This window comes from Mchenga conophoros, linkage group LG14 (genome assembly GCF_057382185.1).
Source record: "Mchenga conophoros isolate Kocher_MC1m ecotype Shallow Benthic linkage group LG14, M_conophoros_male_GT1.1, whole genome shotgun sequence".
Classification (NCBI taxonomy): Eukaryota; Metazoa; Chordata; class Actinopteri; order Cichliformes; family Cichlidae; genus Mchenga; species Mchenga conophoros.
In genome coordinates this window covers 23466925-23488308 of record NC_140539.1, presented here as the reverse complement: position 1 = coordinate 23488308, position 21384 = coordinate 23466925, and the positions used below count along the sequence as shown (strand labels likewise).

Sequence of the window (21384 nt, the reverse complement as noted above, 5' to 3'; positions counted from 1 at the left end):
CAGGGAGGATGAGTGGATCTGCCAAAGAAGAACAAAGGCAGGGAGGGACTTGGAGAGATAGTAGCAGAATGGAAGCCTCTGTAATCTATCACCTGTTGCCCTTGGGCGGCCCTGTACTCCCTGGGCCCTGGGCTTGCTGTGAGCTCATGTGTGTATGTATGTATATCCAGGTATGGTAAGGTGATGAATAAATAAGCAAAGAACAAGAACAAAACAGATATTCTGGATTCTTTCAAAACCTCAGATTGCTTCAAGTAATTTTCTTCACAAGGAAGGAGTTCTCTGCTTGCCAGCCACTCCACACTTATGCCAAACTCCCATATCACAGACATATTTTGACATAGTGTATTTGTGTGCTGTTTCTTTTTTTATTGATTGGTTTGTTTGTTTGTTTTGGTCAAGATAATGGGATTAATGGAGCAATATATCAGTTACCATAGTGCACATATGAAGAAAAAGTGCAAAATTAATTTATAGTAGCATTTAAATGAGAAAAAGTATGCAAAAGTAATTATAAAATACATCAAAATAGTCACATCACGTGAGGTTAAACTCAAACTTTAGTGTTGTTAGAGGGATCTATATGGGTTTTGCTACATTCTGCTGCCTCTTAAAAACTCAGTTCTCAAGTTCCTCTATCTTTGTCTGCCATCTTGTGGCTTCATGTTGCACGTACCGTAATATAGCCTATATCCTGTACAACATACTATATGGCCAAAAGAGTATACGATGGCTTCCCTCTGCTCAGGAAGATTACATTAATTCTGTGAGAGGCAATGCACAAGCTCACTCTACTTCTTATTTCCACACTATACTGTACAATATTGTAGTAATATTTCGATGTCATGTCTTATTGCATTTATATTCGACTTTGCTCGTATTATTTATTTATTTAGTTTCATCTACCTCGTGTCTATTTTGTGGTATGTTTGTAATCGATGACAATGTGTTGCTGGAACACTGCGATTCATAAATAAACTATCTGTAAAAACTATACAGGGAAAATCTGGTGTCTTGATCTGTCTTAATACAACGCGCTTTACTTTTTAGCTTAGTTAAAGTTGGCTAGACTTCACGCTTCTCTAACTGAGCATCATTTTCTGTACTAGTCGTTCGTTCATTAGTTTAATGAGAACTGTCTATTCGTAAAATTCACTCAGTTTCTGTGCGATGCCAGTGCCCTTTCAGCGTGTTCGTCTCTTCTCTTAAAATTCCAACGTAGCCAATAACACATGAACGCAACACCACTAGATAACTAATGACGTAGCGCGTAGCTGTACTGGTTGTGGTCGGAGCAGAGGAAGCTGGGAAAGGATAAAGGAAACCTCTAGCATCGTAGATAAACACCGTAAAGAGGTGTGAAGCCAGCGGGCACACGGCTGTCACAGTACTAAAAGAACAGTAAAAGAGTCCGACTGAGTTCTCCATACAGCGAGGGTCAACATGTCTGAGACATACGGTATGTTTGTGTGGAGTAGGCGGTCATTTAATGCTTGCTAGCTGTTATGTATGACTGCTTCGTGGTCTAATGTGACAGACTGGCAGCGTTGCTATCAGCAAACTGTAAGATTAGCTTAGCTTAGCCACAGGCTAACTTGCCACCTCACCGTGTCTGTGGATTTTAACAGTAATAATTAACATTCAGTGCTGACACGTAGGTCAGTTAAAGTGCTCTGGTTGGATTTCTTCGTGTGTATTAACTGACACCTCTGTCGTTTGATGGTAGCGTGTAGTGCTTCACGGGCAACAAGGAGAGCAGAAGATGGTGAGACATCAACGGGTAAAAGTTGGCCAAACTTTAAGCAAAAGCCATTAATAGCATGTGTAGAGACGTTGAGTTAACGTGAACTTGGGGAGATTCAGGCAAGTTCTGTGACCTTGCGACAGGAAAGGCTGCTGCGATTTGATGTATATTTTTACTTTTAACTGCTAGCAACAAGGCCTGTAAGAGGAAGTTTGAAAGCGATGGTTGATCATGCATCGGTTACCTGCAGGGCAGACGTTGCTTGGTGTCTCACTGGTGTAATGCATCTGCTTCCATGCTTATTTAAAGTAACTCCGCTCTTGCACTTGACACAGATACGTTATAAATGAATCCTGACAGAATGAATGCTGCCTGCACTTATCTATGATCATTCACATAATGAGCAGATACAGAGATGTATTCGTTGTCTCATAAATTCATTAAACAGTACTCTGTCTGATAGTCAGTAAGCCTGACACTGCAGAGCCATTTGTTATGAAATGGCACACCATCATCCTCTCCTGTTGCACTCCCAGATACACTCTCTCCCTCTGTTTATACTTGTACCCTGTCTCTCTCTTTCCTCGTATGAAACTTTATCCAAGTGGGCAACATTTATGGGAGAGTGCCAGCACTAATGGGACCTGTAAAAGACTTTTATTGATTTTTTTTTTCCTTCTCTCTCTCTGTCTCCTCAACTGTCTCATCTGGACGATCAAAAGTCGACAAAAAGGCATTATGAATCCAATAAGGGCCTGTTAAGTGCTTTAAAATGCATAGTTTTCACTTGTTAATTTCAGTAATGTCTATCAACATGAGAATCATGAGTTTATGTTGATGTTACAGAATTTGGCACATGTAGCAGGGGGAGAAGGAAATATTGTAGTAGTACTCCTTTTATTGAAGTTTTTGTTGCTGTTAGTTTTTATTCATCATTACTTTTTATATTGTCGGATCTCCCCCCCCCCCCCCCCCCCCCCCCCCCCAAAAAAAGAGAGAGAGAGATGGGAGGGCTCACCCATTGCACCCATCCTCCCTGGTGGGGGGGTACTTAATATTGATGAGTGAGGAATAAAGTAGCCTGAGAGGGTAGTTGCTGCAGTCCATTCTCCCTGCTTTTGACATTATTGATGGTTTGATTGTTGTGTCCAGATCTCACACAGAAGTATACGATGTCTGAGAAAATGCAGAAAGGCTTGGGCTAACTTTTAAAACTGAGCGGTCTGTCTCTGATTTTTGTCAGCACTGTCACAGCCACTGAAGTGTGGTTGAGATGTTACGCTGACTGCTGTTACACAGAAAAATAAGTGGGTTTCGACGCCTTCGCTTTGTTGCAGTTACTCTGTTACCGAGACTTTGACCTCTGGCTTGTGTTGCTTAAGAACACCCGCTTCAACAAAGGTGCACCATGACCTGAGCTGGCGGAGGTGTGTGTCAGCAAATGAAGGTGGCTCATGGAGCAATGACATAATTGGTTTAAATGTCACCCAGAAAGTAAAGATTAATCTCATACTTTGATTTACTGTTTCTGTTGACTTTGTGTGAAGCTGGTGATATCAACAGCAGCCAGTAATCACTTGCCAGGCTTTGTGCTTTCAGAACCTTTGTTTGAGCTCAAAGTGAAATTGAAAATTTACTTAAAATTCAACCTGAACAAGTTCTCAGTAGGGAAGCTGTAGTTTGCCATCATGCTTTCACATATTTAGGAGAACACTATCACTTCTGCATGTCTTGCATTTCATTTACTACCTCTCTAATTATTTATTATGTCTTACTTAACCAGAGCTAAGAGAGATTGAAAGTTGCAAGATAAAGCTTGTGAAGCCTTAGGAATTACCTGGATTACTGACTGATTTCTCATACAGGCTGGTCTTTATGTAAATCACAAGTATAGCCAGATGAGACTTGACTAATCTAACATACAAAGACTATGATTCACTTAAGCACTAACCTTTCATGTCTTGTTTCCTCCCCCTGAGGAAGAGAACTTTTCTGTTAGCAGTTTGTCTCAGAGCGTGCTGTATCATGCCTTTAAAAATGATAAGCATGGTAGAGGTAGCATCATGGTTTTGGGCTGTCCTTGGGATCTGGATGGCCTGTAGCCATTAACAGAACATTTCATTTAAAATTTATATCAAAAAATGTTCTCAGTGTAAGAACAGAGGAGCAGTTCATGACCCGGAGCTTCAAGAAGTTGGGTAACGCAGCCAGACAGTGACTCAAGTAAAACAACAGAGTGGTTCAAAAAGAAGAATTTTTGGGGAGGGATGAACAAACCGCAATCCTGACCTAGTTGAAATTATGTAGCATGACCTAGAAAGGGAGCAAACAAATATATATGAACTGAAACGGCTCTCTTGGAAGGAATGATGCAGAATTCCTCCCAATTATTGTGTTGTGTTAGCCCCACAAGCTGTACATGAAACACATGGTCAGGTCTTTACTGCTACTGCTTGGGTGGTTAAGAAATTCTGAAATCCTGGTTCCAAAGCCCTTTTTTTTTTTTTTTTTTTTTTTTGCAACTTGGTTTTCATAACTGATCAGCGTAAATTCACACACATGCAGCCACTTTTCATGCCTAACTCTCCTTATCAGATCTCCCAGCATACTGGTCAGAACTGCCGTTCAGCATACATCCAGTATGCAAATACCCCCTTGTGTTATCTTTGGCCACAGCACACAATGGCTATCTGTACTCTAAATGGGTTTGCATGTCAAGGGATCAAGTAATTATGGATCATTTGTGTTGGCTGGATTGAGCCCTTCAAAGAAAAGACCCACTTTCCACAACATCTGTGCAAAAGCCTGCCTTTGGTTATTATTCAACCTGTGTGCAAGTCTGTTGCCCTAAGCTGTGGTTAATAATGCTAAAGCTCAAACCTTGCTCTAATGACATGTGTTATTAAGTGTTGGTGCTTTTCTAAGGCTTCAGACACACTCATTTTCAACCTCAGACAAACAAGTGTATTAAATTAGAATCGTAAGTGGCAAGTTAAACTGATTACATGCTAGGCGCTTTGTGATTAGTAGGCTAATTTGGGTTTGGCAGGATACTATGAAAGTAGTAGCTCAATGGGATTAAGAGGAAGGATTGTCCCTGAGGATGGAAGTGCAAAGAGCAGCAGGTTCTCCATTGATGTTGGCATTGCATTGATCTCTACCTCCTTTTTTGTGCTTGCAGACTTCCTGTTTAAGTTCCTGGTGATTGGCAGTGCTGGGACGGGGAAATCCTGTCTCCTCCACCAGTTCATTGAGAACAAGTGTAAGTTCTAAAACGCTGCATTTCTAAAGTTTAATACTGTGCAAACACATAAATGGACACGTTCAAGAAATTATTGTAGTCAGTTTCACGAGTTGCATATTGACTAAACCATTAGTCTGCGGATGATCTGGAGAAAATTCTTCATTGACTGGTATGAGTCAGAGTACAATGACAGGATGATGTGGGCATTTGTCGACCCAGAATAAAACCAATCACCACAGTTCTTTGCCTCACACTGTCCTTCAGAAAGAGACAATTTTCTGTGTGGTTAAATGGAGGGAAAACATTATACTTCCTGTAGACTTTCTCTAGCTAACAATGGCCGAGTTTACACCGAGCTCGATGCTCTCATTATATTGTTAAAATTCTCCATATGAAACATTAATTTGTTTAAAATACAAATTGAAATGTCAATTCAGTTTCAGAGGGGTGGTTTAAAAAAAACAAACCATGTCAACACTCCTTCATGTACAGAGTCGTGCTCATGATTACATTTAATTTGATTAAGATATCTCAGGGGTCCCTGTGGATAGAGAAAGAGAGGCTGGGCAACTTGGCACTGTTAATCTAATTTGCAACTCCCTGTAGCTTATAATGTGGATATGAGGTATTTGAAAACAGCAGCAGAGGTCTTTTAAACAAGCCAAACACCAAATATTACACATGTAGTTTTTTCGTTTGTTTTCCTGCTCCTTTATGTATATTTCACGTTGTGCCTTTTTACATTGTCTTCTGTTTGTTCCTACTGCAGTTAAACAGGACTCCAACCACACCATCGGTGTGGAGTTTGGGTCTAGAGTGGTCAACGTTGGAGGAAAGACAGTCAAACTGCAGATCTGGGATACTGCTGGCCAGGAGCGATTTCGGTATCTACCTTCAAAATTTACCTAAAGTCACAAGTCCCAGCTCCACTGGGATAATGAAGTGTCTGACTGATGATAACTGTTAAAATGATTGGACAGTTTCTCCTGTCAAATCTCACCATCTGATCTTTTAAAGGAGCCTTTTTTTTTTCTCTCCTCCATTTTCTCCGCAGATCTGTTACACGCAGCTACTACAGAGGAGCAGCTGGAGCACTTCTTGTTTACGATATTACCAGGTAAAACAGCCACTGCCCTCGTGCTCCCACTTCCTTTTCATAAGTTTCTCTAACAAAGTGAGCTTTTTTGTTTGCTGTGATAATGGGATGTAGATACTACAGTTGTACCTTAATTTTCCCAGAATAAAAACTACATGTTTACTAAGACTCCCAGAAGCAACAAAATGTAAGGTTGTATTTGGTGTGGGCATTGGCATCTGTGATTAATTGAAATTTTTAAATGTGACTACAATTAAAATGAAATTTTACAGACTTAACTTTGAAGCTTAGTTTATTTTTGAGTGTTCATACAGTTTCGAGTCCATATATCAACTAACAAAAGGAGTCACATTGTGCCTGTACAGCCTCCAGAAATCGTGCTGTTTAATGACAGACCACTCACATTACTGTATTTCATAAACTCTGGGTCGTAAACTCAAGATGGATTGAATGCAGTAGTTTGCTTTTAACAAACTATGGGCTTTTGTTGAGGTGAGGTGGAGTGCGGACTGTCAAGAGCTGTAATATAGAGGCATCCTCTGTCAGGTAGCGTCTGTAGAGGAAAGCAGAAGTCCATCACAGATGGTGTCACCTGACACACTCTCGCACAGGGAAACAGACAAGTGTATACAATGAAACTAGAGCTACAGCCTCATGCTGAAAACAAACTGAAACAGAAAATTGGGTAAATAACATGAATAAAATGTCTTACAGTCGAGAGACATACAATGCCCTGACTAACTGGCTGACAGATGCACGGACACTGGCGAGTCCCAACATTGTTATTATCCTGTGTGGCAACAAGAAAGACTTGGATGCAGACAGAGAGGTGACCTTCCTTGAAGCTTCACGCTTCGCTCAGGAGAATGGTAACTTATCTGTACATTGATGCATTTCAAATGCTTTTTTCCCCACTCTTAGAAGTATTTTTGTTCTCCCACACACAGAGCTGATGTTTCTAGAGACTAGCGCGCTAACAGGTGAAAATGTCGAGGAGGGTTTCTTGAAGTGTGCTCGCACCATTCTCAACAAGATAGATTCAGGTACACATTGTTTTCTTTGTTATAGAAGTGTATCTGAGGTGGATGTTTTTTGTTAGAATTTAGTGACATTTCCATGTTTTGTTTTTAATGCTTTCAGAGCTTGAGCACATGAAGTGATGTGGATCTGACATTTTTAGAGCATACATGTCTGTGTCACTGATGTTTCTCATTGTGCTTCTCTCAAAGGCGAGTTGGACCCAGAGAGGATGGGTTCAGGTATTCAGTATGGAGATGCTTCGTTGAGGCAGCTGCGACAGCCCAGAGGCACCACAACACAGAATAAGCAGCAGTGTAATTGCTAGGGGTCGGGACCCACCCTCACCCCAGCCCACAGGTCCACACAGACAGAACTCCCCCTACAGGTCAGTAACTTGTTAACTAGGGATGGGTATTGATAAGATTTTCACGATTCCAATTCCATTTTTGATTCTGTTTAACGATTCGATTCTTTATCGATTCTCTTATCGATTCTTTTTAAAAAGGAGAACACTAAGGTCGATTAGCTTAGAACTTTGTTTTATATCTTCTCTTTGAACAAGATAGAAATTTAGGAGTAGCATGGCCTTACAAACCCAACAGTGAGATCTTAAGAGATCCTTAAGAGATTCAGCCTATGGCTCTTCAATGGGGTGTCACAGGGTCCCCGGGGGAAAAAATTGTAAATGTAAAATAAATATTCTTCTGTAGCAATAACAAAGTATAACATAAATTATTCTGTAGCAATTACACAAGAATATTCAGTAATGTCCCTGCCTACAATTAAACACATTCACTTACCGAAAATTTGAGGGCATCTGCTGTGGCAAATGGGTGCAAGCCTTTTACCACAAACTTAATCACTGCTCTGTGACATTCGTCTATCCTGGCCTGAAAGGAGACGCTACCGGTAGACTGCAGCAAGAACTGCCAGCATCTGAGTCAACCAGACTCTGTCTGTCTCTCATCATGGTCACCTAAATGCACAGTAATGGCAGGTTTTGTAATAAGGCAGATCGCGCTAACATAATATGCACTGTTAGTTGATTATTTACCTGCGGTATTAACGGGAGAGGACGTGCAAACGTTACCGCTGCTGCTGGGTTGAGATTCACGAGTCTGGAGCAGAAATAAAATCACGACATACATTTAAGGTTATCGCGTGTTTTGTGAGCAAATGCTTTTGCATATTCGTAGTGTTTCCTCCCTTAAATGAAATCTCTACTTTGCAAGTTGCCCTGTTGTCATCCGTTCTCGTAAAGTATGACCAAACTTTTTAGCATTTGAGCCGCCATGTTTCCTGCCAGGTAAATGACGCTCTGCAACGTGGTGACGTCATTCGGGGCGACTGGAATCGATAAGGGAATCGATTGCAAAAATGGGAAACTCAACAAGAACCGGTTTTCGATACCCATCCCTATTGTTAACTCATGTGACCAGTGGGACTTGTAAACTAACAGGTTTTATCTGTGTTAGCGTTGATGAGGGCGTGTCGGTGCTCACTTTGTTTCCTGTTCTTAAACATCTCTGCTCCAGGTTTTTTTTTTTTTTGGTGTGTGATCGTCCTTCCCCCTCTCCTTCAGTTCTACACACCTTGGATCACCTTGGGTCGTGGAGATCACTGCAACCTATGACCCTTGACCTCTGGTAAGAGTCTACGGCTTACCTGAGGGGGTCGGTTTGCTCTTGCGTTTGGACAGCATAACCCCTCAGTGTGAGCAAAGTGGAAATGTAAAGAGACATCCTCCACCATGGTCTCTGTTACTTATCAGACAAGGACAAAGTCAAGGGTTGTGTGTTTGGGCTGACCTACTGTTGTGTGTTATTCTTTTTTCTCTCTTGCTCTCCGCTTTTTCATTCTGGTTTTAGCAATCCCCAAAATACTTTGAGCATTTACATATCATTGCTTGTAAATTATTATTGTTAAACTCTTTTGTGCATTCAACCTGTCCTAGTGTGGGTCATTGGGGTTTTTTTTCTTCCTAGTTTTAGCATTCATAAAGACATCCCTTACTTTTTTTCTTTTTTTTAAATCATGCATCATTAACTATATTTCTCATAAATGATGGAAAATATTATTTTCCATCATTTATGAGAATTTTATTTTTTTTAATGGAAAATAAATGATAAACATCACATTTTTTGGGTACGATTTACACCAGGTGTGATGCAAATCCTTTCTACTTTGTCCTGTCATTTTAATTTTTTCGTAGTAGACCAGATGGATTCATAGCATATAAATCCCAACACTGATATGTATAAACTCTCATGGGGGGATGATCCCATCACTCCATTCTACACCCAAACAGGCAAGGCTGTGGGTCAGGTTGAAAGCACAAAAAAGAGAACTTTTGCTCTTTATTTAAACCAAAAGTCCACAAGTCTGTAAATTGAGCTCTATCAGATTCACACCATGTTTAAATTCACATGTCCAGTTATAGTGATAAATTGGCATTATAATGTTTTTGACTCCTGCTGGGCTTTTCTCCATGACATCTCGTAGATTCATAAATGCACGTACTGTATAAGACGTCACAGGAAACCACAGTTGGCTTTTGTTTGGTTTGTTTGGGAAACTTTTGTGCCGCCCAACCAGCCAAAGGTTTGACCTTTGTTTTGTTTGTTTGTTTGTTGTTGTTGTTTTTAAAAATCATGCCACATTGTACGTTCAATTTGACAGGATTCTGTTTTTAAACTTCCAAGTAATCACTTCTCTTTAAGCTCTGGATATCAGAGGGGGGGGATAAAAGACAACACAAAATTATTATTAGACAATGTACTCTCAAATCATCTTCTTTGTTCATTGACATTGATTGTACAAGTGGAGCTATACTGGAGGGATAAATATTTCCTCATTTGACATCTTAAAATGCTAATCAAGATCCTCCATATGTGCTCGTTTGAGCTGTAGTATATGATTTGTAATATTTTATTTTTTATAGTCGGAACAATAATCCCTCATGCTCTATTGATAGGGCCATTCTCACCCTAGAAGACACCACCTCCATCAGATGAAGTTGGGTTTTGTTTTTTTGTTTGTTTGTTTTTGTGACTATCGGTGACCCTGACCCTCTAAACGGAAAAGTAGAACCGATCCATGCCAGCAAAGTGGCCCTCTCAGTATAACTGAGACACCACATCTCCTCAGTGTATGGGTCAAATTCCAAGTTTTTCCCTTTAATATCTCCCTCTGCAGCTCTGCTGCAAAATGTCAGTTTTGTTGCACCACTGAACTGACCCAGATGTTTTCTCTTGAGAACAGACCTTGTATTACTCTAGAGAGAAACAGGGGAATTTCCACAGAAACACAGTTTCCTCTCTGCTTGTAACACTGACAACATGGTTTGTGGTGCTGCTGGAGGAAAATGAGGTTGCAAGTTAATGGCTTAGAAAATCCAAAGCCCCCGCTCTGCTGTTTAATCAAAGGCACCGCTTCTGTCTGAATCACTGTCTGAGAGCAGGTCATACAAACCAAGCCAAGAGGAGCTCAAAAACAAAGTGTGCGCAAACGTATTTCTCAAGCCTCTGTGTTGGCATACGTTCTCCCAGACAAACCATATGTGTTTAAGCTCAACTGAGCCAGCACACTGAAAGGGCAAACATGAGATCATATAGGACATCAAGAGACAGATGGTCAAAACACATTGCTTTCATAAAATATTTGCATAGCATGATAGTTTGTCTCCTTCTGCAAGTGCACTTTTACTTTTGAATCTGTGTTTGTTTTGTTTATATGCTGTAACTATAGAATTGTACATTTTATTTTACTTGAACTGTATAATGTAATAAATATATTAATTTTAGATGTTATCTTTTTACTAAATGACAACTGAGATTCTTCATATGGTTTCATTTTTTTCTGATGCTGTCAGGCAGCAACAAAAAATGGTGTAATAGTGTGATCTCATGCTGTGTGAGATTTGATTGGTTTATTGCTCCCTGCTGACGTGGAGGTAATGATGGAAGGGTGTTGACTTTGTGAGCTGTAGGTGGCCATCAGCAGCAATTCTGATCACTCGTTCACAGGCTGTCATCTATGCGCAGTTATTGAGTCAACTGTTGAATTGTTAGCCTGCATTCATCTGTATTCGCTGTACAGTTCATAAAGTTAATCAGAGTAGCTATATGAACATTTTCTCATTTGTTCCAGTATAGACTTAATAATGTGATGAACGCAATCCAACTCAGTTGTTGCTTAGTAATGTTATATAATTAACCTAAATACTACTGTACATCTCAAGTAACCTATCCTGTAAATAAGATTTGTCTATTAAGGGTGAGTGTTGCTCATTGACTGTAATGATTATGCAATTCCCAGTAAACTGCTTGTTTTTCATGTAACTCTTTTCACTGGTTTCCTGAATGTTAATGCTATCAGGGATTTTTTTTTAAATTTTTTTTTTTTTTTAAACTTTGGCATTAAGCCACTGTATTCACTCGGTTATTGCTCAAGGGCGTTGAAGTGCATCGGATCCTGAATGTTGGTGACCCCCAGCCCTCGTGCACAGCAACGCAAGCAGCATTTACAAATCAGATTTATAGCCAGCTGACTTAACAGACCTTGAAATTTAACAATGGGTCCTACTAGGTACATGATTCATTTACCTCTGCCTGCCTTTCTTCTGTCAAGTCATTTCTCTCAAAGGCAGTCAGGCTGAGGTTAGGATATCAGAGGACTCATATGATGAAGAGTAAATGCCCTCTGTCACAATTGTTTGGATTTATGCTCTTGGGTCGATGGAGTAATGGCCAGAGCGGTTTAATGTAGCTCAAGTGGTATATTGAATGATTTATTGATTTTTAGACAGGCTATCAAGATGACTTCATAACCACATTGCAAATTCACCGAGGGAAAGGATTGGCTTACCGCTAGATGGCGCTGATGCACTAGACAGGTTTAAATCTGAATTTTAAAGACTTGTATTTACATGTTTTGTCAGTAGCTTTGAGTGTTGTTTTATACGAAATCAGCCCAACAGTTTTAGCAGTGTAGCATGACTACATGTTTTAAGACATCAGAAAAAAGTCAAGATACACCTAATAAAATCCCCTCTTCCCAGAATATTAGGTCAGATACTGAAACCTTTGCATTACTTCATCTGTTTATTATTTACACAAAGAGGGAGATACTGGCATAAGTGAACAGGAGACAGTACTACACGCATCACTTTCATCAACAAACTCACAGGTGGACAAGAAGGGAAGCAGTACATATTTCACTACCGTAATTTTAAAAAATAAAATAAAATACAAAACTTGAATATATGAAACCACCTTTGAGACCTGTGAATAGATATGGTTAAAATTAGTATGACCATGTCAAAGATTTAGGCTGAGCAAAAGGATGTGAGTAAAAGCTTTTTTTTTTCTAAGAGGAATTTAAAATTCAACTCATTTTATGCAATGCCAAAGGAATGTATGGAAATACTGTGAGCAGGAACTATTTGTGTTCACAATATTCAACACAGGCTACACTGTATGTACACACCATACAAAGCAATTTTTACATTACTGATTTATGTAAAATATACCTTCTGTATCTAGGGATAGTTTTAAGTGTTCTTAAGAGTAACCAACCAGCACCATTTGATGTAACGAGCTGCATTAAATGACAAAGATTATTTCAAAAGCAACCGAAATCATCACAACATACCACTGTGCAACCATTGGATGTAACATGACCTATACTATTGACCACCATCAGCCATGAGGACGTCTGGACAGCACAGGTTGCCATAACAAACTGTCAGAACGACACTCGTTCTAAGCACACTCCATTCAATTGAACTAGCTGTGCTGGGTCAACTGGTCTGAAGAGGTTTCCGTAGTTTGCCTATACTCCAATCCAGATATAAATTGCGCAGCAGCCATGATGAATATCCTAAAACTTCCAAGACCTGCTTAACATTACTTATAGAAAAGGCTGCGAGGCTATTATAACTTCTCAATGCACAGGGGTCATTATAGGCAGTCTCTATGGTGCTTGTTAGTCACAGTAGTGCCATTAAATACATGTTTAGGTTAATGAGAGGAGGGCAGAAGAGAGCAGTGTGACACTTGTTTCCACACTGCACAGAGATAGATGCAATTACTTTGTGGTTACTACAGGAATAATTCATTTCTGTGGCCACTGGCTTGTGGAAGAAGAAAAACAGAATACAGCTGAGTGTAACTAAGGCAGTATATGTAATTTTAACTTGTTGAAATGTGCTGTATAGCCTTCAAAACATCCTCACCAGTAAGACGGGTGCAGAATATTGCAACATATAGACTTGTGACAAAAGATTAATTGGACTCATATCCATATGTAAACAATATTAATCTTCTTTACTAAACACCCCCTCCCCCCTTTCCCTTGAAGTCCCGGTAAATGTTGGCTGTGCAGAGACAGGAACATGACAAATGTCCATTTCAGACTGATACAAAAAAAATGAGCAAGATGTTTTGGGTGCCAGGGCAGCAGATTAGTATCCAGGTAAGATAGATGGTTATCGACTTTTTTTCTTCTTCTTCTTCTTCTTCTTTTTTACTCGAGTGATTGGAGCATGAGGAGCTGCTTGAGGACCTTTGTCTGACTGGTCTCCCTGATCTCCCCCGCCAGGAACATCTCATCCACCACCGTGTACACCTTAAAACACAATTCAGAGGACAGAGCCCAACACTGTGATGAAACTGAGGATATTAAGATGATTCAAAACAGAGTACAAATATCACAAAGTAGTCATCCAGCCTGCTATTTGTCATCATTGTGTAAAAATAACCAGAGTGACAAAGAAATTAACCTGACAAGATGAGTCACTCTTCTTTCTATCACCTGCTTTTCTCAGGTGTGTTGTAGTTTGTGAAAGAGGTTGTAGTTGTCAACAGCTGATTTACCTTATTTGTTGGTTTCTGGCCATGTCATACATGAGCGGTGTTAGAGTAAAGCATGTGGGCGGATGTTCACATGCTTTTTAGGTAATTAGCAATTAACACTAGCGGCAGGTGGGTCAAGGGAGTTTAAGCATTTATGAAAAGAAAAAAGAATCCACCCCCACTAAAGTATTTAAGATCAAAAAGAAAAAAAAAACCTGTGATTATTATATCAGTTACCATGGCACTATACTAAAAAAAGCACTTTCAGAGCTCTCTTTTGTCCTCCTCTGTTCAAGTTCTTTTTAATTGGATATCAAGACTCTTAAAAACAAAGGGGAAGAATTCACTTCTCAATATGCTTACCTTGTAGAAGTTGAACACAAGGTCCAGCTCACACACATTGTGGAAATACTCATTCAGCACCTTCCAAGAAGCAAAGGAGCAATTGAAAATACAGACTTTCAATTCAATCAGATAAGAATCCAAACAGACTACTTTAGTAAGACACACACACACACACACACACACACACACACACACACACACACACACACACACACCTACCTTAATGTGATGCACTAGTGCAGAAATTATGTGATGCTGTAGCAGCAGCAGAATCCACTTGAAAACCATGTAATACACTTATATCTACTACATCTAAAATGTGGCCATTTAAAATTAATGTGAGTCTGGCCTCATCTCGTTTCCACAGGAGATCATTTCGAGCAGTGATACGGTTTCATTTACAAAGCCAGAATTACTGACCCCTTGTATTTGCTACAATGAATGTTAAAACCAGCCTGTGAGCAAATCCTGCTGTGAGCTAATAGAAAGTGTGGCATGGTATCTTTTATGAGAATATTTTCACTGACTAAAATAATAATAATTTTTTTAAAAACCCTTCATTGGTGTTTAGATGGGGCTTTATGTAATAACAAGCTTGCCAGCTAGAAAGTAAGACAGCTCATTTTGAGAATACCGTAATGTGCATTCCTTCACAGTCAAACATTACATCAAATGACCTTCACTCCCGGGTGCTCTGGACAAAAAATGGTCTACTGTTTGTCTTAGCTAGTGGCAAACACTAGATTGTACTTTAAGCTCACAATTTCAATTGCTACCACATCATTTAAAGACTAAATGATTAGAAAAATAAAGAGATGTTAAACTAAGCTTTAGAGGAAAGCACACTCAAGCTGACTGATGTGTCCAGACAATCACCGTGATCTACCTATGCTCTCTAAATCACTGATTAAACTAAATGCTTGATAACAAAGGAGTTCAACCATTTTAAAAATAACTATCTCATATCAACTGTTGATTAAAGTCCATGAAGGCAGCATAACTTGTCTCGAACCTGATGCGCCACTGAAGACTAGATGGGTAAAGTTAGTTCTGTATCTGTTTAGGTGTTTTAGGTTCAGAGTTGCTCAAAATGAAACCAGCGACATTGAATTTTGGAGGGAATTCTGACAGCAGTTTGAGGGCATTCATTAGTTATGGCTAGTGGTGCAACAGATTACTATTGATCCGTAATCCGAACCGGTCCCCACTCCACAGTTCGGCACGCACATGATCCGAAGGTTCGAAAAAGAAGAAAAAAAAGTATGTGTGTGGTGCGTGTGGTCAGTCTGTCAAGCCGTAGTTATGGCCAGCGCTAGCGGTCCAAGTGGAGGAGCAGAGGAGTGACAAGATTGTTCCAAGCATTTATGAGCAGGAAAAGTCTAAAGTTATGCCCTTGTGTTTATAGCAGGTAGGTCTTTTCTTGAGATGGCATGTGGTATTTAGTTATGTCTCTGTGTGAACATGCCTTTTTTAAGCCTAACGATAAGGTGAATGTTTTGTGCTGTGACCTTTAGTGTTTTGGAGAAGTTGGTCAGTTTCATTTGGATCACTTGCAATTGTTGTTGGCCAGGTAATAATGGTAACTGTGGTGTTAAGCAACAATTGTTGCTGTGATCAACGTGGGGAGTGATACTGAATTTTGTGGCTATAGTAACCTTCTGTGGTATAGAACCACTTGGTATGTGACTATTTATGTTGTGGGGACAACAGATCACTTCTGGTTGAGATTAGGGCTGCCACGATTAGTCGACTAGTCACGATTACGTCGACTATCAAAATCGTCGACGACTAATTTAATAGTCGACGCATCGTTTGAAGCTTTGTAAGATCCCAAAAGACGCAGGAATAAGTAGTAGGATTTAAGAGTGTAATAACGGACTGAAACAGAAGATGGCAGCACTGCATGTACAAGGATGCCAGCTGCCGTTAAACCCCGAAGAAGAAGCAGCTGTGTCCCAGAATTCATAGCGCAGCCCAGCTCAGTTTCCAACAATGGCGGCAGCTAGTTAGTTTTAATGTTACTCTTATTATTCTTTCTGGGTCACAAAATAAACGTTTAACATATTTTCAGGCGAGAATGTAGCTGTGTAAACCTCAAATATCTGCTCAGTTTATCAAGACACCACATATTTTCAAAAGCGCTCTGACGTTTTCGGAGACGTCTGTTACCCACTAGCTCGATAGCGAGCCGGGGGCTAGGCTCACTAGAGCCGTGAGAACACCGGACTCCTGGCAAATTGTTTTCAAACCCACCGCTGTCTTTCGCTACTCAGGTTAAACATGATATATAAGTCACTTAGATAACTTAACAATGTTATTGTTTGGCTTTTTTTTAGTATTTTATTTGTTCCTGAGTAAATCGGTTTGGCTGAGATTAAAGTTATAGTTTTTACACAGCTGAATAAACGTCAAGCAGACAGCTGATTATCAGAAGTGTGAGATGCTCGAGAATATACTCTGGTGTCCTGTTATATTTTAGAAAGCAAGGAGTTTATTAAACTTCACCGAAACAATCTGCAAATTTCATTAAAATTTAATAAACTATCATCTTGTCTTTATTTTTAGTTAGCACAGACCTTAAACACTTAAAGCTGTAAGCTAATGATAGTTATATTAGAGCAGATGCTGCTGGTGCAATAAGCTGTACGTTTTACGTCCAATGGATGATGATCTGATTAGTCGACTAATCGCAAAAATAATCGGTGACTAGTCGACTATCAAAATGATCGTTTGTGGCAGCCCTAGTTGAGATTATTAGTTACTACTATTGGTTTCAGTTGCAAACATTTCTGAGTAATCATTTTGGTTTGCGGGTGTTATACTCCAATTTGGGTTGATCGCATGTTACTATCGTGTATGCAGTGTAGCAATTTGTGTGATCTTCATAATGATTAAATCCATTTAAATTATTTTAAAAGGACTAAGTTTTTCTGTGTAGTGGTCAGACAGTAGTTTTCTTAATATGGGAGTGGCTGCAGCTCAGGAGGTAGAGCAAGTCCTCTACTGATCGGAAGGTTGGTGACTGGTTTGATCCCTGGCTCCTCCAGTATGCATGCCAAATCCACCCCAAGTTGCTCTCCCATGCAGCCAACCGGAGTATAAATGTGTGTGATTGGTAGATGGAAAGGACTTACGCACAGAAGAAAGTGCTTGTGTGAATGGGTGAATGAGGCATCTATACAGCGCTTTGAGTGTTCTGGGAGATTTTTGCTGGCTTAATCTTCTTTCCAGGGTTGACTTAGCTTGATTGGAATAAGTATGCCACCGTTGCAAGGCACACATATTGTCCTGCTTTCCCTATTTGTATTTCAGATCTAGGATATCAAGAACCAGAAGACTCCAGAGAGGTCTTTTCTTTATTTGGGGATCTTGGAAGAACCTTTTTGAGTAGGGGAGGTGGTACACCCATCTGAAACCTCTACTTGTCTTGCAGTGACAGAGATTGGATAAAGCCATGCCTGAGGTTGGCTTAGGAGGATGGCACTTCTTGTGTTTATGCTCTCTGGCCTTTCATTTTTTGCTGAAATTTTAAGTACTTTAAAATAAAATCTGTGTTTTTAGAAACTCTGGGATCAGCCTTCATGCTGTGACTTTTGAGCCAGGTCATAAAATAGTGCAATACTGCCTTTTGGCACTGCAGTGTATCTATGTGGCAAGGCGTTATCAAATCTATCAATATTTTAACGATAACATTTTTTTCCAGCATGGTATAACACTAACACTAGTCAAAAATGATACACCCAAGACTGTAAAATGAATGTGACGTAAACATAGCTTTAATAGGTTCTGGAATTTGTACTGAAATACAGCGTCATGCTAAAAGTTTAAACTATAGATACAAGCTGTGGTATGAGTTTCGGCTAAGTCAGATTTATAGAAAACAATCTGACTTCACTAAAAACTATGAATAAGTTAGACTTTTAAAAATGCAGAAATTCAGGTAGCACTTTATTCTCAATTTAAAGCATCCTTTATACCTGAGTTATTTGAAATCCAGAATGGCTTTCACATTTGGGAAACAATATTATAATAATGTAAAAACTAAATGATGTGCTCTTCAGAAGCAACAGATAAAAAAGAAAACATATCATCTTTTAAAATTGGACTTATGTATGCCATGGAAGAAAGGGTTTATATCTGCATAACTACATTTGATATTTAAATTTGAATTTCACAGGTTGAATTATTTTATAGATACTTGCTTACTGGGAATATGCTTCAAAAATAGGGCATTCTATAGTATAATGTTGTAGTTCTATAGTCTTATGCAGATTTTATCAGCAGGAAGTCAGATCACAGCATAGTGGATCTCTGCTACCAATTCAGTTTTTACAATTGTCCTCTATTATGTGGAAGGTAAATACTTGAATAACAGCATCATTATGTGGGCAGAGGAAATATATCAAAATAAAGATATTTTTGAAAATAAATGGCAGAATTTAATTGCTGAATATGGGATGCTTTGAGCCAGGGTGAAAACTGAGAATACCAGTGGAGACTAATGAAAGAAGCAAGAGGGGATTTTGTTTTTCTTCCTGTTCTCTGTGTTATGTAAAGATTAAAAAATAATATTGAAATATATGTGCATTTAGCTATAAATGTATATAGGCTGGTAAATAATACGTGGATTCTGTTTAGCTGTACATAATAATGCTTAACTAATTTATATTCTTTTCCTCCGCTTCTTTGTAATCCAGTTTATATTTTTTTTTACTTTTTCACTTCCACTGTATATACTTCAACTTTAACTACTAAAGACCTTTACTACATGTAATTTTACTGCAATCCTTACAACCCAGAGAAGTTCTAAAGGAGCTCCAAGCCAGTGAAGGATGATAGCCTCTGAACAAAATCATTGAGAGACATTCTTGAAAACCATCAGACCATGACAACTAAATTATCATAGCTCACTTACTAGGTCTATATATTGCGCGTTTCATTTACCTCTACAAAGTTGTGGATTCCCTCGAGGTACGCCAAGTTATTATCAGTCACGTCCACACAAATACAGAAGTACAGACCAGCATAACGTCTGTAAATGATCTTGAAGTTCCTGAACTGTGAGAACAACAGAAAAATCCTCTTAAGAGCTTAATCTCGCATATTATGACAACAGCAGCAGATTTACCAGGGCTGAAGCTCCCACGGTACGGTAAAACACACCCAGTATGCATACATTCATGCTGATTTTTTTTTTTAACAGCATTAAAAACCTGATCCACTAAAGGGGTTCTCTTTTCATGTGATGTTGTATTCCACTAGAATTTCATTCAGTTATCATATAACATAGAAAAAAAACATGTTAAGAGATAATGCCTGCAATATCTATGTAGTGAAGGAGCTGGGCCAGCTGTGTCATTATACAGGATTAGAGAAAAGAGGTTGTTGTTCTAGCACGTCAAAGAATTGTTTGAAAAAAGAAAATGTGGGTACATGCGGCACTGCCTAATCCCATACCTCCACAAAGTTGGTGTGCTTGGCATCTCTGACAGTAACGACAGCATGCACTTCTTCAATCAACTTCTGTTTCTCATCATCATCAAACTGCATGTACCATTTGGCCAGTCGTGTCTTTCCCGCTCGGTTCTGGATGAGGATAAAGCGGATCTGTAAGAAACAAGACAAAAAAATAAATAAATGAGGCATTCTTTACTTGTCCTTAACATCCAATATTAAGCAGTTTGACACTGACAGAATTATGAAACTCCCAGAAATGACTCATTAGCAACACACAATATAATCTTACTTTGCCTATTAGTAGCTGTCGTACATAATATAACTTTGGAGATACTTACCATTTAGGTATCCAACTATTTTAATATGTAAGATATATTACAAGTAACTGTAGCTACCCTTAGCTTATCTACAGCTTATCGACAGTTAAACATAGTGTTAGCTAAACCACACCCATTCATTTTGACAGCATCGTTTTCGGAGAACTCGGCAAAATAAAATCGATCTATTTCAGTAAACTGATAGTTGTTTGGTAAAACATCTTGATTTAAAATTGTTGGCGTCCCAGTTAGCTTATCGTTTTCTACTCACTGAATGGAATAGCCGATCTGGCGAACTCTAAGATGCTAGCAACCAAACGACAAATGCTACTGACATGAGAAGAAAATACAACATAGTTCGTTTGAGACATATTTACCATTTTCGCCTCCCAAATATGGACCTTAGAGACTCCAAAGCAGCAGGTTCCCAAGTAAGTGTGCAATAATTTTCACATTAATACATCGATATTTTATGACCGCTCGTCCGCTATCTTCTCCAAGCTAATAGGAAGTGGCAAAACTATGGCTGCGTCACGTTGCATGATGGGATTGTAGTTTTTCCTGTCACATTTAGAAGCAATGGATTTTAATATAGAACTACAACAACCAACATCCCTGTGTGGCGTCTCGTATTGAGTCGTGCAGTGGATCACATGAGAAGCAAAGAGCCCATCTCTTTAAATATTTTTGTAGTTTTTCGTGTTTGTTTCAGGTTTTATTCTTTTCTGAAAGAACTACCGGAAGCACTTCCTGTCGAATAATTTCACAAGTATTGCATTTCACTTGTTATCTATTTTTTATAGTATCCTAATACTATAAAATTGATTTTTAAAAATATGTCACTGTTCTCTTGGGCAATTTCCTGTCAGTTCTTAGACTGGTTAACACTTCTTCTTTTGGCTGCTCCCTTTAAGGGTCGCCATAGTGAATTGTTTACCTTCATCTCCTATCTCCCCTTGCCTAGCATACTCCTCTGTCACACCAGTCCTCTGTATGTCCTCCATCACTACATCCATTAACCTTCTCGAAGATCTTCCTGTTGTCTGCCTACCTGGCAGCTTCATATTTAATATCCTTTCTCGAATATATCACCTATCCCTCCGCCTCACATGTCCAAAACATCACACCCTTGGCTCTCTAACTTTATTTCAAAAGCACTTCACCCGAGCTGTCCCTCTGATATACTGATTTCCTATCCTATCCCTCCTGGTCCCACTCCCAATGAAAATCTGAGGATGTTCAACTCTGACTCCTGTCTTTTTGTAAGGGCCCCCATCTCTAAACCATACATCTATATCTTCCCTTTC

General features: G+C 39.3%; 2 protein-coding genes across 3 annotated transcripts; one reads left to right on the top strand and one right to left on the bottom strand.

Moving 5' to 3' along the window:
* The first annotated feature begins 1292 nt into the window (after positions 1-1292).
* rab4b (RAB4B, member RAS oncogene family) lies at positions 1293-11444 on the top strand. Of its 2 annotated transcripts, none has more exons than XM_085243476.1 (8): positions 1293-1459; positions 4926-5006; positions 5758-5872; positions 6043-6105; positions 6799-6953; positions 7032-7127; positions 7314-7489; positions 8687-11444. In XM_085243476.1, exons 1-7 carry the CDS (start codon positions 1444-1446, stop codon positions 7427-7429), a joined length of 642 nt encoding a protein of 213 aa, XP_085099602.1. In that variant the 5' UTR covers positions 1293-1443; the 3' UTR covers positions 7430-7489; positions 8687-11444. The 2 variants fall into 2 exon arrangements, with proteins under 2 accessions (XP_085099602.1, XP_085099601.1); XM_085243475.1 differs by having other exon boundaries at positions 8640-11444.
* Positions 11445-12187: 743 nt separating this feature from the next.
* ap2s1 (adaptor related protein complex 2 subunit sigma 1) lies at positions 12188-20614 on the bottom strand. Its single transcript, XM_085243477.1, has 5 exons — positions 20455-20614; positions 19761-19910; positions 19248-19361; positions 14322-14381; positions 12188-13731 (listed from the first exon to the last, which is right to left on the bottom strand). Exons 1-5 carry the CDS (start codon positions 20455-20457, stop codon positions 13630-13632), a joined length of 429 nt encoding a protein of 142 aa, XP_085099603.1. The 5' UTR covers positions 20458-20614; the 3' UTR covers positions 12188-13629.
* Positions 20615-21384: the final 770 nt, after the last annotated feature.

Coding starts and splice junctions, on each gene's coding strand:
- rab4b (XM_085243476.1), top strand. Junction 5,007..5,757: donor CCAGTTCATTGAGAACAAGT/GTAAGTTCTAAA, acceptor TTCCTACTGCAG/TTAAACAGGACTCCAACCAC. Junction 7,128..7,313: donor TCTCAACAAGATAGATTCAG/GTACACATTGTT, acceptor CTTCTCTCAAAG/GCGAGTTGGACCCAGAGAGG.
- ap2s1 (XM_085243477.1), bottom strand. Junction 19,362..19,760: donor AGCACACCAACTTTGTGGAG/GTATGGGATTAG, acceptor TTGTTCTCACAG/TTCAGGAACTTCAAGATCAT. Junction 14,382..19,247: donor GAATCCACAACTTTGTAGAG/GTAAATGAAACG, acceptor GCTTCTTGGAAG/GTGCTGAATGAGTATTTCCA.